We start from the raw sequence: 19,529 nt of genomic DNA on the forward strand, positions 1-19,529 counted from the left end.
CTATGAAAGTGCCAAGTATTTGTTGTAGCAAGGGTTATACAATATAAATCTAGATTAACCATTTAACAAGCAAAGTATTAAAAATAAACAAGATAACAAATATAAAACATGTTAGTATCAAACATTAAGGTCCATGTTGAGTTTATATTATACTTATTCTTACACTATTCGTGTAACCTTTTCACCTTAACATGATAAATTTAGCTAAACATAATGACAGAGAGAAATATAAATAAACAAAACAAGGAAATGAAAAGCATAAGCAAGAGATTAATATAAGCAAAACTTAAGCATTACAAAATATAAAGAGAGAGCAAGAGCATGATCTTGATTTGAAAACCAAGATGTTTAAATATATTGCAAATGCCTCTTTTTATAGGCCAAAATTTAGAACTATCGATTTGTTGACTAATTGTTGAGTGGCTGGCCACATCTTGACTTGGTAACAATCCTTATCTTCTTGTCTACCAAAAATGTCATTGATAACGTCATAATTTGAACAGACTTAAATCATAAAAGTTCTAGGAAATTGTCTTAGCTTTCCAGGGAAAAAAAGTTGAGGTCATTTGGACTTCTATAACTCGAGATGTGGGCTGAACACTGAACAGTGTTTGGGTTGCAAAATAGATTCGGACTTCTTTGTTGCTGCTACAATTTGGACTTGAAAATGGCCTTTTTAAATCTTGGACTCATCATGAAAGTTTTAGGCCTATGTCTTAGCTTTCCATCCATATAAGGCATACTGAAATCCAAGATCTACAGCTTCAGATATGACCCAATGACCGAACAGTGTTCCAGTTTGGACTGAACCAGCATCTCTTTTCTAAGTTTGGCTCTCTCTTTGTCCTTTCAATTTCCGTACTTAAACTCATCAATCAACCCTTTCATTTATGTGATAGGCTTGCATTTAAGATGAACATTTACCATAAATTAAAGGTATCTTATGGTATCAGACTTGTTATTATAAAACATGTTTTAGTTAAGGAGTTATTGATATTTCAAGTGCAAAATGATGATATAAAACCTTGATAAAAATGCACTTTTAAGTACTAATCAATACCTGCTCCTCATTGTTCCCATGTCAAGTTCAGAGTCTATTTCACCACTCTCTAGATGAGTTTCACCTAATTCCTCTACTTCGAGTTTTTCTACAGCCTTTTTCTTCTCTTATAATTTTTTCTATTCATATTCTTCTTCTTGAGACTCTTCCTATTTCTTTTCAGTAGACAATGTGATGATGATGATAATAATGAGGTTTTTTAGGCTTGTTTTTTCTAGTTATTTATTTTTCTCAAAGAGTAGGGTCCACTAGAATACAACATAGAAAAATATCAGTATAACATTTATACAACACGAGATTCGAAAAAAATTACAAAATATCTGTTGTACCATATAAATTGTCTAATAAAGAATACCCTTTCACCAACCAAAGAAGGTAATGTTAACAATTGTCAATAATATTTCAGAACATCTTTTCTTTATTTGAACTCAAATGAAGAACAACATTATCTACAATATAATCTCTAGACTAGAGAACATCCCCCATATTATTTTAGTAGAGGTAATAGAACCACTATAACACATTATAATCCAATCACTCCTCCAATTTTTTATTGAGAGTGTTTTGCTTTGAAAAATATCTTTCAGGAGATTTGGTGTTCTTCTCTTAGAAAAAGTGTAAGACCATGCTATACCCCTTTTAGCTTCAAGAGAACTAAATAGACTATAACAATATTTAAATAGGTCAACAATAGAATTTTAACCTTTAAGTCTCAGGTATTTGTTAAAAGTTGCTACAGTCGTCCACCTAATTAGGTGTAACTAACCTACAGATATATTATAATAAGAAAATATGTCTCTAACAAACCATACAAAGGAAAGATATACACAAACCTAAACATGCATATGAGAGTTATGATCTCAAAATTTCCAGTTGTTGACTCTAGTTTTCTACTTAGTATTTCACAGGCAAGTGGAGTCCTACCATTATCCCCTGGCATCATGTTAAGTGTTAGATAATTAATAGCTCTATTGGCTACAACACTTCTATAAAGGCCATGGGGTTAAGGTGGATTAGATGTAAGTATGGGATTTTGATACACCTCATGAGAAAATCTAGCCCTCTTATTCCCACTAACAAATGTACTAGCTCTAGAGTCACTATAGAATGAGTAAGTTTCCTCACATCTGTCTCTACTTATAAAAGATTCACCATAAGGAATTCGAAAGAAAGAAGAATGAGGTATTGAAGTGGAGAGGAAGAAATGACTATCTATAAAGTGATTCTACCAACAACATTAAGTGATTCGGCGTGCCCATGTGAAATAGTGATACATTTACCAAGATTCTTAAGATAATTGTCATCGGTCATGGTAGAATAAGTTTTTCAGCTTTATCACGTACACAACCATATGAAAGATGAAAGATGTTCAGTGATTCCTAACATTGATACATCTTTAATTTCCAGCAATGTGATTCCTGAGATAGTTATCATTGTCATGATCAACCCTATTACGTACACAACAATATGAAAGATGTCCAATGATTCTTGACATGGATGCAAGTTTTAATTCCCACCAATGTCGGTCATAATATCACCAACTTTCCTTGTAAGTTCAAGTTATTTCTTGTATATATCATTCAATTTCTCCATTGCATATGACTTTATGATAAAGTTAATTTTTAACAACACTTTGTTAAAAATTTACTTTGGAGGGAAATTGATGATGATAAGATATTTGGTTGGGCCTAGCCCAATAAAATCACCCAACCCCCAACCGAGTTCTTCTTCTTTTCTCCTTTCCTTCCTCTCCTTTTTAATAACAAGCTACAAGTCTATGATAACTCTATTTGCATCTATAATACAGGAATAAGGTTGTCACCTTAGGTTGAAAGATTTTTTCTAGATATTTTTCTATATTTTTTCATGTTTTTTTTAATATAATATTAAGTTTTAACAATACAAAAGGGATTCTATATATATATATATATATATATATATATATATATAAACCTTTTTTCATTATCAATACCTAAAACCCTTAAATTGATTTTGATATTGGAGGGTTTTTTTTTTCATGTAACAACCATTATCCATACAACAATCATCCTTAAAGGAAGCTCGGATTTGGTGAAGTGGGTTTCAAGCTTCTTCAGTTTGTTTCCATGATGTGCAAAATGAGATGCCTATTTTTTGCAATTTATGACTTTAGTGATTCAGGTTTTTTAAATTTTTTCTTGCTTTCATCAATAATATTAAGATCGTTGATGCATTGCAAAAATAGTGATTATTTAGCATTGTTTATGGGCTTTTGAAAATCATCTAAAAGGCTGATATTGTTTTTTCAATTATTCTATAGCGAAAGTTGCTCTCTCTACTATCATTTCATAGGCAACTTTCTGATCAACCCCTCTAGCAACTCTTCATTTTTGCATGAACTTGGATATTTTAATTTGCGAAAACATGTATGATGAGACTTGGTGTATATTTGTTTTTGTTGATGCATTTGATTTTAGTGGTAGAACCCACTACTAAAAGCAAAAAAAACATTGCAATAAAAGTATGAATTTGTTGCTTTTGTTCTTGCATTTTTTACTGTGATGGGTTGTACCTCAGGCAAACACAAAAATAAAAGCAAAAACGAACACACCCTTAACTACCAATGCCATTGTATATATACGGTTTTAGCTTGGCATAGAACATGCTAAAGAACACGTACCCTTGTTATTACTAGGGACATGCATTGCCAAGCAGAGGAAACCAATAATTGGGCGAAATTCCACATTTGTTTTCATATTTACTGGTTGATTTTTCCCATTCTATTCATTCAATTTGAACTTTAAATTGCTACTTAACCCTTCAAACAAGTGATTCTCACGATTGCTATGGAGAACAAGAGGAAATTTGAATTTGGATATGGCTGCTCCAAAAGATACAAAAAGACACCAAGTCGTAGGAAACATGGCTGCTCCAAAAAGTCCCTGTATCCATATCAAGACCATTTAAGATACAGATACGTGATACGTATCAAATTGGTGAGAATACAACAAAAATAAAATAAAAAATTGAGATATGCAGGATAGGATACAGCTAGAACTAGATAATTATCTACGTTACGCTATGAGTCGATTAAATTTTTGTTAAGCGTTGTTAACATATTTTTTAGGAAAACAATTTCCATGGAGGTTGATCCAATATGAAATGATTGACTTTGCAAATCAAAAAATAACTCAAACAAATGGTAAATATATAGTTTGATTAAAAAAAAATCAAGACAATATCTTTTTTTTTAATATTGAGATGACAATATATTAGACTACTTAAATTTACTCGAATCAACTCATATTAACCTACCAAATCTCCAACCTAAGTTATGAGACCCTAATAACATTATAGAAAACAAATAAAAAAAATATTAAGTTCTATTCTTAATCAACTCAATATTGAATCAGCTCAATATTGAAGGATGTAATTAAAAACAAAATTCAATTATAAAAATGAGTCAAGTCAACTTGGATTATCCTGTCAAACCTTAGTTATTAGACCGGGATAACAGCATAGGAAGAAAAATAAAACAAATTATGAAGCTTAATTTTCAATCAACTCAATGTTGAATAATGAAATTGGAGAAAAAAATTAATTAAAAAAGAAACACAAAAAAACCACTCAAGCTAACTGACCAAGCATGTGATCCAAGTCATGAGACCGAGACAACCTCGTAGAAAACAAACCGAAATAAATTATGAAGTCTAATTCTCAATCAATCTAATATTAAAGGATAAAATAGAAATAAAAAATAAAAAATAAAAAAACTGGAGGCAACTAGGCTAACCTGCGACCCAAGTCATGAGATTGTAATAACCATAGAAAGTAAATAAAAAAAATTATGAAGCATAATTCTCAACCAAACCAACCCAGTGTTGAAGGATTAAATTGAAAAAAAAATCAATTAAAAAAAAAACATTCTGAGTCAACCTAGATTAACTTGTCAAACTTGGATCATGAGACTGAGATAACTCTATAGAAATTAAATAAATTACAATGTCAAATTCTCAATCGACCTAATATTGAAAGATGTAATTGAAAAAAATCAATTAAAAAAGAACAAAAAACACTTGAACCAACCCGACTAGACCACAAAACTTGCGACACGAGTGATGTGACTGTGATAACCTCATAGCAAACAAATAAAAAAAATATAACAAAGTTCTCAACCAACACAATGTTGAAGAAAAAAGTTAAGAAAAAAATCAATTAAAAAAATAACTTACGTCAACCCGAGTTAACTTGTCAAACTCAAGTCCACGTACTAGAATAATTTTATATAAAATAAATTATAAAATTCAATACTCATTAAATCAAATCTAATGTTAAATGATAAAATTATATATAAAAAATCTTTTAAAACATAATTATAAAATTTCTTAGTATTTCACTTTCCATTACTATATTGAAATTCCAAGGCATTTTAGTATAGGCATTTAATAAGGCAGTTTAAACTTGTTTTAACTTATTACAATCATGTTGAACTAATTACGTGTATTGTTTAAATTTATCTGAACTTTACTGGAATATCCAAACTCCAAACTTAATAAAAATAAAAATCATATGTACTACAGAATTTATTTTTATTTTTTTAAAAAAAGGCCTGCTTAATTACTCAAATCAACATTTCATCCTTCAATGGTTTTGCTTAAGCTCAAACACGTTTAAGTCATTGGCATAAAGCCTATATTTCAGTAAGCATCAATATTACAATCTTGGCCCTGAATTATTGGTTTGGCTAACGGTTGAAGGGTCCGGTTGTTTATCAAAATACATTAAAATAATATTTTTTTATTTTTTTAAATTTATTTTTATCATCAACATTTTAAAATATCTGAAAACACAAAAAACAAAAAACTTAATTTGAAGCAAATAAAAAAATTTATTTTTTTCAAAACATTTTTAAAATACAAAAACAAACAAGCTGAAAGCGTAATTATATAATAAAAATAAATACTCATAAAATTGAACATCAACCCTAAAATAAATATTTATTTGAGATTATGATAACTTTATAGAAAACAAACAAAAATAAATCATACAATCTATTTCCTAACCAATCTACTAATAAAGGAAGAAATAAAAAAATAAAGGACCAAACATATTCAGTCGGTAGGTAAACCCGTCAAATCTATGAATTGAGTAACCTAGACTAGCATGTCAAACCCGTGAGCCGAATCATGAACTCCATTGATATTATAATTTTTTTAAAAAAAAAATTGTTATTTAACTATATGATAACAAAATAGACAATCAAAAATCAAACACCAATCCAATACCGAGATATTTTTTTAAAACCACGATAACCCTATAGAAAGCGAAACTAAATCACTTATGAAGCTGAATTCTTAATTAACATAATATCTATGGATGAAATAAAAAAAAATAAACTCGCCAGACCCGCAAACCATGTCAACCGGCCAAACTGTGAACAGATCCATTGACTTTATAAAGTTTAATAACATTATTTTTTTCGAAACTATTTTTTTTAACTATAAAAAAAAACAATAACAAAGTCAAGTTCAATTAAAAAAAAATATATCACATCAAACCCGTAAACCGGAACAACTTGGGTTACCCTAACAAACTCATAAACTACTTTAACCTTATAAAAAGGTAAAATGAAAAGAAATAAATTACGAAATAAATAAACTTAATTCTTAATCACCTCGATATTGAAAAATAAAATATACAAAAACAAATTTGAAAAAAAATAATAATAACAAAAAAGAAAAAAAATAATATACTATAAATTACTCCACAGTGCAATGAGTGTGGGTGAATAGTAGTTTCCCACGTCTTTAGCTTTTTGTTAATATGTCAAACATTCAGCATAATAACATGCAGATAGGATTTGTTTTGATGTTGAATTCATAATTCTTTTTAATAAAAAGAGACCCAAATACAGTTTTATGTTTTTATGAGCCGAGAGAAATAAACATTTAACTAAACACAACTTCACTACACATTTTTTTAATTTTTTATTTATAATTTTTAAAGTCTTATAATAATGAGAATTAATGTATATTTTTATATAAGAGTTATTTGAAGGAAAAACATAAGCGCTATAATTCTCTTATACAAGTTTTTACCACAATACATGATATCATTATTTATAGGTAAAAAAAAAAATTTCATTTTTTCATTAATTGCAATTAAAAGAAGATGAGCAGCACTAATTAAATTTGAAGAGAGAAAATGAAATTGTGATTGATCCTTTCATAATTATTGTATTCATTTTCAAGATAATTTAATATCTAGACATTCAAATTTATTAACTTTAAATAAGATATAAATAGCATGATATCTATTCTTTTATTTCACTTTTTTTTTTTTAATTTAACGTACAATCCATTATATTGATATGGCAGTGTTGATTTTTATTTACTTTCAACATGTTCCTTTTTTGTATAATATATAAAATAATTACAAAAATAACATATCTCTAACATATCATAAATTTTTATGTACCCGTTGACTTTTTTGAAAAATAAAATTGATCAAAATAAAATTGCTTTTATTATTTAAAAAATAGATCAAACAAGTTAACTCTCTCGACCTATGACCTAAATCTTGTCTCGAGTTGATTCTCGAATCGGGTTTTAAAATTTTAATAATAATATATGTTAACTCGAGTCAACCAACAATAACCACTTTTATCTATATGTGTACTTCATTCAACCCATGTTGACTCTCTCGACCCATAACTTGGGTCTTACCCAAATCGACCCCCGAGTCGGTTTTTTAAAGCTATGATAATAACAACTTTTATTCTTACATTGACTCTTCTGATCGGTGACCCAAGCTTTGCCTTGGTTTAACCTCAAATTAAGTTTTAAAACTATGATAATAACCACTTTTGTCCTTTCGTTGACCCAAGTCGACGGTCAACCCCACTCGTGACCTAGGTTTTGCCTTAGGTCGACCCTCGAATCGGGTTTAAAACTATAATAATAACCATTTTTATTCTTACGCAAACTCGAGTTAACATGACCCATGACCCAGGCTTTGCCCTAGATCAACCCTCGAGTTGGGTTTTAAAACTATAATAATAACCGTTTTTATCCTTACATGTCTTAGATGAACAATTTTGAAATTGAGAGTTTTTTACAATGATATTATAGAAATAAAAAATAATAAATAGTCTTTGAAAACATGTTTTTTCTATAACTCCTATTTTAAAAATACAGAAATTCAAACCAAAATTGTTCTAAACATATTTATTTTTATCTTTTTAACCAAACAAATTTATATTGTTTGGTTAAGTGTAATTGCAAAGACTGCAAAGTGTTGCAGCCACTATCCTACAAGGTAATTTAGCTTTTTTAATGGATAAATTACATTTAAACAACCTATTGTTTGAGATTGTTCATATATTTCAGCGGGCCTCCTATATTATGCTATGTCATTTCACTTATCACCGTATACTTTGATTTCATTTACCAGCATTACTCTTTAGGGGTGAGCACTGTCTGGTTTAACCTGAAAACCTGTACTGAGCCGAATTCAAAATACCAATCAATTTGGATTCTAATATAATTAATGTGCAAAAAACTGAACCTAAAATTAATTTGGTTTTTTCAAGTTTGGTTTGGTTGAATACAAAGCTCCACAAACAAACTCTAATATTTTCCTGATTTAATTAGTTGTAACATCAGGTAATCCAGTAAAATTTACAAGTAGGGCAGGAGTCATAAATATTTGGAAGAGCTGCTTTCATCCCTCCACTTTCCCACTTTTTTCTTATCGCTTTAAATGTTCTTAACCAAACTCTATGGTAAGGGGAAAAGAAATGATTTTCCTTTCTTTCTGTGTTTTTTTTTTTGGTGGATATGGTCTTCATCTCTTATATGATATTGTCAAACTAATCTTGTGTTTATTTGGACATAAATGGAGGAATGATCCACTTGAAATGTTCTCACTCATTGGTTAGGTGCTTTCAAATTTTTTCCGAGATAAATTTTTGCCCCCAACACCAAATAATGTACGAGGTTTTTTATACAAAATGAAAGAAGATAGATCATAGTCTAAAATGGTAATGGCATATGTATATGCTTACTCTATCTAGACAGCCCTAATTACACTTGTTTTAACCTTTAATTTCAACATTAGAACTTTACTGAGCATCTATCAAGTACAAAAGTTACCACATGTGAATGCAAAAGCCATTTTAACAATTTGACCATTCTATATCTCGGAACCCAAAAAGCCATGCTAGTAATCATTCATCAGGCAGAGTTACTTGGAGAGGTTATAGTTTATGGATAATGTACAACCATACCTCAGGTGCCAAGGTTAGGAGCACGAGTTGACACTGGTGGACCATTTGAATATCTCCATTGACCACATGCTAAGCATCTGTCCAACTTCAGACAGTTCTCCAAAGTACAGAATTTGCAGGACCAGATTTTGTTCTTGGTGCTGGCATCTTTGGGCTTTTGTGCGCCACAAAGCTCGCATATTGGAGCTAGTTGCTGCAGTAATCCAACACATGACACAAAAAATGCTCATCAATTCAGCAATAGTAAAAAGAAGACGAGAAATATTTGGTTGCTATAGACAAAACATTATAGTATAATACACATTTTGTTCAGTTGAGTATCAAAGTATATATTTCCAAGACCCTCAAAAATTTAGTGCACCATTTTCCTTGCTTCGTCATCTTTGTTCCCTACTCTACTGAAGCTATTATAGACTAATGGGACCCAAGAAACCAGCTCCCTTGTATCAACACTAAAGTCTTCAGTTATAGCATTTAGTATAATGCCGGTGCTCATTGTCTTGTATAGATACTAAAGTCTTCAGTTAACGCAAATTTATAATATGCAAAAACATTGGAAAATTCAACTTCTAAGCAGACAAACATGAACAATCTTGAACAATAAAATAATCAGCCTTTTATGTGACAAAAAAGAATAAATGAATACTTAGAACAGTATCTGCAGGGAGAAGAGACATGATTGTCGTTTCTGGACAAAACAATAACACAATCTCCAATTGTTGCATTTAGTACAAAGTGGGAGCTCATTTCAAAACATGCTTCTATATTTAATGGGAATTAATAAACCAATGAATGGAAAATTCAACTTGTAAGCTGGAAAAAAAATGTAAACAATCTTGAACAATTAAACAAATCAAGATTTTACAGAACCAAAAGACTATGCGCATTATCTACAGGTTCAAGAGACAAGGTTGTCATCACTGAATCTACAGTAACAAAATCTCCAACTATTGCATTTAGTATAAGGCGGGTACTCATTTCAATGTATGCTCTTTGTGTTTAAGCAAATTTATAAACACAAGACTGGAAAATATAAATTATATGCTAAAAATGTAAACCATCTTGAACAATTAAAATAAATCCATTTATAAGCCAAAAACACTCTGCGCATCATCTGCATCCATATGAGATACAGTCCCAGGTATGTACTTAAGCTGTGAGGTGTAAGGAATAGATCATGTAACTCGAAAATCTAGCATTAAAAATACTCAGAATATATTTCCAATGAAGCATAGCAGCAAAACAATTGATTTGATGTAATGATGCTGATCACTTACTGGATTCAGTAGCGTGCAGGTTCCACACTCCCACAAAGAAGATGCCTCTGGAGTATGTGCTGTATCACGATTACATATGGAACCAAAGGATGAATCACTGGTTAAAGGAGGTGCCTCTAGAATATGTCTTGCATTGAGATTAGTTGTGGATCCAAAAATTGAATCACTCGTTAAATCAATGAAACTACCTTCTATGTGGGTAGTAGCATCAGGAAATGGATCCTTATATGAATTGCAAATTTTTTTTCTAAGGTTGGTGCCATGATCGAGCATGGACCCAGATGTTGAAGCATCTTTGGATAAATCCACAAAATTAGAATCTGAAACTGAATGTCCTTTGGAAGATAAACAAGCTGTTCTGTCATTTGATTCACAGCCTCTTTTTCTACAGTTATGTAACCTTGAGCTTTCTGTAAATTCCCCCAAAGATACAGGGTTTTCTGCAATATCAGAGCTAGTCTCTCCATCACCAGAGGTCTCATCAGTCTCAGCCAACAGAGAACCACACCATATCTCATCCTGCAACCTCCTTTCTGCAGCCATTGCAGCAGCTTGTATTGGACTGAGTGCAACCATGATGGTACTATCACCTCCAAGCCTTTTAGGCTGAGATGGCAGCATGGATCCTAACCTTGCCCTCTTTTCCGCAGCAGCTAAGGCAGTTTTGCGAAGAGATGACAGAGCAGGTTGGCAGGAAAACCCACCCAAACGCCTCCCTGGAAGATCAAACCCCTCTCCTGTGCCAGTGATTCCCTTGGAAATCAACTCTTCGCACTCCTGTTAAAAACAACGGGAGCAAGTGAGGTGGGTCATAGCGGAACCATGTTGCCTGACTTAAAAACTAGCATTGGATTGTTTACAAACAAGAAAAAAGTTTTGGAGATTAAAGATGCACGAGATACATCAGAAATTCAATATGACAGGCTATAACTGCATATAAACATTTAATTAAAATAAAATGCCAAAGAAAAAAAGAAATAGAGGACCTTTCTGAGTTCATCCCAGAGCTTGTAAAAGTTGGCGTTGTGGGGGCCATGAACATTATGGCAAAGCTCATGAAGCATTGTATCAAGAACCTGATGGAATGGAAAGAAATCCAAATCCCTGTTTGGTCTACGAAGCCTCAACTTCACATGCACCCCACCTCCTACATTTAATCCCAGAAGAGACCGGTTGTTTGGACTGAAGTCCGATTCAAACGTATAGTTTCAGTCGTCAGTCAATTTGGCATCAAAACAACATAGAATGTAAATGAGAAACCATAATTTTCTAGCAGTTTTCAAAAATCTAACTAATTTCGCCATTACAACTATTAAAATAATTTATTTATTTTTCATTTTCCACCATTAACCGGCCTGTTGATGAATGAATCACATTTTAACTTCGGCACAGTAATGGGTTTACAAAATGGAATTTTCTTATCCTTTCTTTTTGGGCATTTAATTTCTCAGCAGCCAAACAGAGACTGTACATAATATAATATATTTTTTCAAAAGAAAGAATACCAGAATTCAGAGAGAAGCTTGACACGCCAATTGTGTTTACGCATGATGGGCTGCACCTGTTTGGCTATTTTGTCTAACATCCTTCTGGCTTCCTCTTCTCCTGGTTTTTTTAGGGCTTTGATTTCCCATACTTTGTTTAAATCACCCAAATTCATCTCTCTCTCTCGCTAAAAAATCTAAATCAGAACCCTGATCAGTATGATACGCTTAGCCTATTTGCTTGCTGTTATGACGAGGATTTGAGAGATTTGTCTAGCTACAATGGTGGTGAGTTTCCTTTTAAAGAGACTTTATATGGATTTGTGTTTGAAATTGTTAATTTGTAAGAACATTTTAATATGTTGTCTTACGAAAATATGTTTAGTCCTAACAAAAGCGAAGGAAATTGAATGAATCTAAGATTTTAATTTATATATATATTTTTTTTAAGATACGGTATGTTTTATTTTTATTTTTATTTTTATTTTTATTTTTATTTCTAAATTTGAATAAAATTTGATATATAGTTTTGTTATTTAAAATTATTATTAGTTTTGTCTAGTTCAAATTAACAAAAATTAAATTTTTTTTGAAAATCACGGTTGATTGTTCTCCGCCGCAATAACATCTTTGCTCTTCCAAAAACAAAATTACATCCTTGGTAATTTAATCTTTTTACAAAACTCGTTGCTAATTAAAACTTTATCAAAGATATATGTGTTTTTTTTAATTTTAAACACAATAAAATAATTTAATTACTTTTTATATCAAAAAATTTTATATAAAACAAAAGAGGTATCAAAGGCTTTTCATGTTTTCAAACATAATAAAATAACAATTCCACCCTTAAAAAAATAAATAAAATAAACCATGCATCTAGAAGTCTTTGTCTTTTAACTAGATTAGATTTTTTGAATTAGAACCAAAATTCTCTTTTAACTAGATTAGATTTTTTGAATTAGAACCAAAATTTGAGAATTGTTCTTAGATAAGAAAAAAAGTTATATATTCTTGAAAAACTAATTTCAAATGCCTCTACTGAGGATGCTAAAGAAGAAGTTAGTAATGAACATTAATGTTATATTGATGATGATGAATAATCTACATATGTGATGTTAACCAATATGTCACATGAACTTTAAAAGTAACATGAGAATATAAATATAAAACTATGATTATGTATCTCAAAGAATTGTTTGATGAGGTTATTAAAACTGAGATGTGTGTGACCTTTAAAAAATTAATTTACTGTAAAATAACAGAAAGTTCTTCACTTAACACCTATAATTTGAAAATAATGAACTATATTGAGAAATTGAGTCATTGAATTTTGTCATAAACCATGAGTTAAAGATTTGATCTTATAATTATTACTCCAAAATTTTTCACAAGTTACTATGAACTATCTCATCAACAAGTATATTGTCAAAATTATTTAATATACTTAAATGAAAAGAGAGAGAGGGGGGAGGGGGGTTAATGTGCATGGCATGTATAAACGGTGAAGTAACTCGGACAAATCTTAAATATGTTTTTTTTTCTAATAAAATTATACCAAAACTAAAACATGCCTATTTCACGATAAAAAAAAATACATGGACAATTTTGGGTTCTAAAAACATTAACCCATGAATTATATGGGAAAAAGAAAACATTATTATGAAAAACCAATACTGGGTGTTTGTTATATGCATGAATGGAGGATTAGAGAATTCATGAAATTATTGATATTGATAGATTTACGATATTTCAATTATTAATACAACACTAAAAAAATGGCGAGATATGAAAATATCTTAATAAAAAAAAGCTTTTGCTCACCAAGCATGTATAATATAATACTGACATCTTGTTTGGAATTTACATATTGAATTGAATTTATAATTATATTTGAATTCAATTGATATTTCATTAACAATTTTTATGTTTAAAATAAAATATTAAATTATAAAATTATATTTAATTAAACTAATTGGAATATATGTAGAAATAAATTGAATTAGCAATCTTGACTATTTTACACTTAATTCATAAATCATTATTGTTTTTGTTAAAAAGAGGATTTCTTTTTGTTACAATGACCCTTATATTTATCTATAATGACATAAAATATAGACATTTAAAAAAAGATATAAATAGAACAATAATCTTTTATTAATTCTTTATTAAAAAAATTCAAAAAACATTGTTAAAAAAAATTGATCAAATTGATCTTTTAATTGGAATGTTGAGAAAAACAAATCTAGAAATATTCCAATAAAAATTATAACATTTTACTCAAATCAAACTTAGATAAATTAAATATCATACTAACACAAATCACATTACCAAATAGACAAGTCTATGATTATTTTCCATGCTTCACTTGAACTTCTTAATAACATATGACCATCTCATCTTTTAATTTTACCAATTATTTAAATCATAGCTTCTTCATATATTAAAAAAATATATTCTAATAAGATTAAGATTATCTATAAATCATTCAATCATTTCAAAAAGATTTGATCCCTTCAATTCCAATTTTCTCGGTACTTTAATTATCTTAGCAGACTTCCAAATTTGATGGTTTGTGTTCATAATAGCTTGTGCAATATTATTCAATGCACAAATTATCTCTTTAAATTCTAAAGAATAATCACTTGTATCGTAATCCTATTTTGACCTATTTTTTCTTACTTTTGTTTTAAAAAAACAATAAAAAAAAGTTTTACAAATATATTTTTGAAAAATTTACATTGTTTTTGGCATTTTCATCATCTTTTCAAAAGAATTTAAAATTCAAAATTTATTTTCGACGCGTTCAGTTTTTAATGTACTCATTTCAAAATCATTAGTTATTTTTTTCTTATTGAGTCAATGTTAATATTGTCTTTTTAAAAAATATCAAAATACAAAAGAATACAAGATACATCAAAAATAAAAAAAAAATTGGACAATGAGACTAAAGTGCAAAGAAATAAAATGAGGGACCAAAATGATTTTGGGTTGCTTGGTCACCAAGTGTGTTTAGGGACCAAGTAATTAGAAGAAAAATGACAAATTTATTTTTCTTATAAATAAATGGTTGTACCATATAAAAAAAAAGGGTGAGGAATTTCAAAGGAGCCATTAAAAATTACAAACTAAAAACCATTAAAATAAGGAGACCCTCTCTCCCGTACACATAAAAAAAAAAAACTAAATCCCAATTTCCCACAATAAGAATAACCTAATTGTCACTAAGTGATAACAAAAAACATTTGTTCTTCATCCCCAGACATTTAGGGTTAGTTTGGAAATGTGGTTGCGGTTGCTTTTCAAATAGCTTTTCGTGCCAAAATGCATGCCAATGATGTTTTTTTATATTTTTAAAAATCATTTTTGACATCAGCACATCAAAATGAGTTTGGAAGTGTGGTTACGGTTGCTTTTCAAATAGCTTTTTGTGCCAAAATGCGTGCCAAAATGCATACCAATGATGTTTTTTTATTTTTTAAAAATCATTTTTGACATCAGCACATCAAAATGATTTAAAAATACTAAAAACATATTAATTTGAAGTTAATAAAAAAAATTTTCAAATTTTATCAAAAGCGCTTTTGAAACGCAGAAACAAACAGGCTCTTAATAGCACATTGAAGATTTATCCTTCTTTTTTAAAAAAGTAAAGAACATATGACCTCTTGTATAGAGAAGGTAAAAAAAAAACATTCATTTTCCCATCACCATTACTAACAACAGCCTCACCTTTTCAATCAGCTACTAGCAGCTTCCACATCTAGCACCAATGACAACAGTAACTCTCATTCCAATCCATGTCAGGTCTCTTCAACAACAACACATTTACCAGCAACCCTTCAACAACTAAGAGAATTATTATTCACAATTCATTTCCCCTCCTTCCACCGTCACATAAATTAGCCTTTTCTTTCTCTCTGCTAAAGATACCCTTCATTATTTTTAACTCCTACAGATCCTTAGCCCAAACACACTCTAGAAACCACAGCCCTATGCCATCATTGTAATTTTCTTCCACACCTAGAAACCCATAAACACGGACCTCTTCTCCTACAGCTCGACCGAAGCTTCATTAGCAACAATTCATCACTGATCTCATGGCCCATTACGTCCTCCCAGTAACCACCCCTAACGGCTTCCTTATAATAGACTTCTTAATTGTCCGTGGAGGAGAAGAAACAAGGGAAACTCGGAATATATCCTAAAAAATGAAAATAAAATGAATTTCTTAGTGTGATTTTATGCCTTTTGCAAGTATTGTTGACACTCACCACCAGCACAAGGGGGAAGAAAAGTAAAAGCCATTTCAGATCCACCAATTTTCGCTCTTCAGTCGATGATAGCGCATGAATCCATATGCTGCCAATGTTGGTAGCGTATGAAGACCACGGGTTGCCACTGTTTCCATACGTCCCGTGTCAATTTTAGTGTATCCTGGACATATCAAACGTCTTGTTAGAAGGTCAATTCATAACCTCAAATTATTCTTTTTTGGATAAATTGCTGAAATATTGTGAAATTTTGAACAATATTTATTGTTGTGTATAATTTTAGACTTTCTTAGACACTTTAATTTGGTTTGATATGTTTTTTTTATTATTTTGAAATGATTTGAATATTTGTGGTGAATTGTGAGTTTATTTTTAGATTGTGATTTCTTTTTGGACATTAAATATTGATATATAAATTATGTTTGGTTTAAGTTTGTGTGGATTCGTTTAAATTAATATGCGATTTGAACAAAGTTTATTGAATTAATAATATTCATGTGAATTTTTTGTGTTGCTTGGTTTTGAGTTGATGAATGATAATTCATCATGAGTTTACATCGTGGTTAAAATAACTTGATTAAAACATATAATTTATTTTTACCAAACGTGACTTTAGTCTAATTTTGATAAATTTTCAAAAAATTGAGATGATCATTTTGCAATTAATTTTGAGTTCCCTATATTTTTCGACCATCGAATATCTAGAATTACATTCTACATGCGAGACAATTTTATGGTATTAAATGAATTGTTTTCCCTTCTATGAAAACAACAATAAAATTTTCTTTCAAAAATATAGTTATTATTTTAATTTGCATATGGATAAATTTCTCAAAAATAGATCATATTTGTATAATTTAGCATACTAAAAATCACAAAAATAATCTTCTTATTTTGCATGCATATTGGATTTAATGTCTAGTTTATTAAAGTCATGAGAACTTGACCTACATTTCAAAAAAATCAAAAATATTTTTTTGTTTCAATATATAAGATTATAAACTTATACGTAAGATGTATTCCCGATATTGAATAAAAAGAAACTGTCTTTTATTTTCTTGTTTTGACTTTAGAATGATTAAATTTTAACCTGATAAGATAAGAATTTTCTTACCGAGAATCACATTTCTTAAACCTTATACAAACCAACGGTTAGAAAACATAACAATATCTTAATTTATATCAGACAAACAAATAATGCAACTTACCTTAGATAAGGTGTACTATGGGTGATACATTCTCTTTATACACAACCAATCCTCTTATTTAGACTTTGAGACTAGTTAGAGTTCTTAATGACTAAAATACTAGGTGACAACTTCATCATTTTTTATTGATAAAGATCAAGAATTTCTTATTTTTTCACCCATTACCACAAAGATTTACCATAAAGATTCTACTCTGGGAGGATGATCATCGGGATGCTATACATGCGCGACAGAATGACGACTTTACTATGGATACACGTGGACTAAGCTTTGTTTTTTTGTTTGATTATTGTATTTTAATTTATTTGGTCTATGTTTATTTTCAACCTGTCATTTGTAAATATTGTTTATATGTTTAAATCTTTGTACATATTGTTTATGCATTGTATAATTAACAGTTTGTCCTATAACTATTAGTCATGGTTTAGATGCGTGAAATGCCCAACTCATATTTGAGTGTCAGCTTGATAATGATGTGCATATGTGCCTTAACCATTTCTTACAACGCCTCCATATTGTCTTTATAAATACCGTTATTGAGCAGATCTGGAACTTTTTTGAGACAAGGTTAAAAGCTTACCCATGTTCATTTAAAGATTAGAACTTGTCCTTAGGATGTACGTGTCATTTGTAAATTGCATCCAGAAAAGCCTGACATGAAACATCCTGAATTCTAGGATTTTTGGGTGGCAAATAGTCATCACATAGATTCTATAAGAGTCTAGATTATTATAAATCAATTAAGAAGAATATGAATTCCATCATCGTTGTAATAAAACACCAAGTGAGGACCATTATCATCCATTGAAAGGCAAACCTGCATTTAATTTACCTTTCCCCCCCTGTATGCATATCATATTTATAGGCCCACCCTTTAATGCCAACCCCTACCAGGACGTACAAGAAGCAAATAGGAGAGTTCAGCCTGAACAAAAGCAAGATGACTTTCTAAAAAGAGAGAAGGCTCAGTTAACCGATCTGCGAGGACGAACCGTTCACTACGAAGAAAGACCCCTAACATATGGAAGCCAATACTGAAAAGTTCACTATGAAAATGCCCTTTATCCCTCCATATATCCTTAGAAGAGAGTTTTAGATGTTTATCTGATTAATCAAAATTTGCAAATTTTTTCCTCAACACCCCAAGCTCATCAAAATATTCATGATGTCTTACCTCAAAATTCACTATAATTTGTTACAAGCCAGATACATCAAACATCCTTATTTTTGTTTTAGCCTGAATATCATTCAAGAAGAAAATGTTGAGAACAATTTGAGCTTTTTGATTTGTCATTGGTATGAAAGATTGATAGAATTTGAAATATCAAAATACAAAAAAATAAGATACATTAAAAATTAAAAAAAATATTTGGATGAAAAGGACCAAAGTGCAAAGAAGAAAAATGAGGGACCAAAGTGATTTTGGGTTACTTAGTTATCAAGTTTGCTTGGGGATCGGGCAATTAGGAGAAAAAGAAGAAATTTTTTTTGAGGAATTTTAGAAGAGCCATTAAAATTACAAACCAGAAACCAATTAAACATGGAGACCCTCTCTCCCACACACAAAAAACAACTAGCCTTCATTTTCCTACGAAAAGAACAACCTAGTCATCACTCGGCGATAAAAAAACATGTCTTTTATCCCCTCATAAACATTCAACAACACACTAAAGATCTATCCTCCTCTTTGAAAAAACAAAGAACCCATGTCCCCTTGTGAAGAGAAGGAAAAAATAATAATAAAACACTCAAATAATTAATTCTCTTTCACCCTCTATGAAGCACAACCCCTCTCACTCTCAAACCAATCCAAACCACTGGTTGCCTCTCTACTGGCATTGCAAGCAAGAACCATTCCCCCCATCACCATCACTAGCAATAGCCTCATCTCTAATTGACATCTTCAATCAGCCACCAGCAGCCCTCACGTCCACCACTAACAACAGTAGTAACTCTTGCCTCA

The 19,529-nt window shown here is 30.3% G+C and overlaps 1 protein-coding gene across 3 annotated transcripts; it reads right to left on the reverse strand.

Moving 5' to 3' along the window:
* Positions 1-3,671: 3,671 nt before the first annotated feature.
* LOC133703108 (DNA-dependent metalloprotease WSS1) lies at positions 3,672-12,474 on the reverse strand. 3 transcript variants are annotated; one of them, XM_062127535.1, is made up of 6 exons: positions 12,109-12,474; positions 11,590-11,785; positions 10,792-11,380; positions 10,604-10,662; positions 9,327-9,519; positions 3,673-3,981 (listed from the first exon to the last, which is right to left on the reverse strand). In XM_062127535.1, the coding sequence occupies exons 1-5, from the start codon at positions 12,261-12,263 to the stop codon at positions 9,328-9,330; spliced, it is 1,191 nt and encodes a 396-aa protein (XP_061983519.1). In that variant the 5' UTR covers positions 12,264-12,474; the 3' UTR covers positions 3,673-3,981; position 9,327. The 3 variants fall into 3 exon arrangements, with proteins under 3 accessions (XP_061983518.1, XP_061983519.1, XP_061983517.1); XM_062127534.1 differs by having other exon boundaries at positions 3,672-3,981; positions 9,322-9,519; positions 10,604-11,380; positions 12,109-12,473; XM_062127533.1 differs by having other exon boundaries at positions 10,604-11,380; positions 12,109-12,471.
* Between the last annotated feature and the right edge of the window lie 7,055 nt (positions 12,475-19,529).

This window comes from Populus nigra, chromosome 9, assembly GCF_951802175.1.
Source record: "Populus nigra chromosome 9, ddPopNigr1.1, whole genome shotgun sequence".
NCBI classification, from domain to species: domain Eukaryota; kingdom Viridiplantae; phylum Streptophyta; class Magnoliopsida; order Malpighiales; family Salicaceae; genus Populus; species Populus nigra.

What these genes read in the sequence shown, in the direction of transcription:
- LOC133703108 (XM_062127534.1), bottom strand. Translation starts at nt 12,263, where the DNA reads ATGAATTTGGGTGATTTAAACAAAGTATGGGAAATCAAAGCCCTAAAA. An exon ending in TCTGGGATGAACTCAGAAAG is followed by an intron (nt 11,381 to 11,589) that starts GTCCTCTATTTC and finishes TGTTTTTAACAG; the next exon opens with GAGTGCGAAGAGTTGATTTC. An exon ending in CCTGCACGCTACTGAATCCA is followed by an intron (nt 9,520 to 10,603) that starts GTAAGTGATCAG and finishes GGATTACTGCAG; the next exon opens with CAACTAGCTCCAATATGCGA.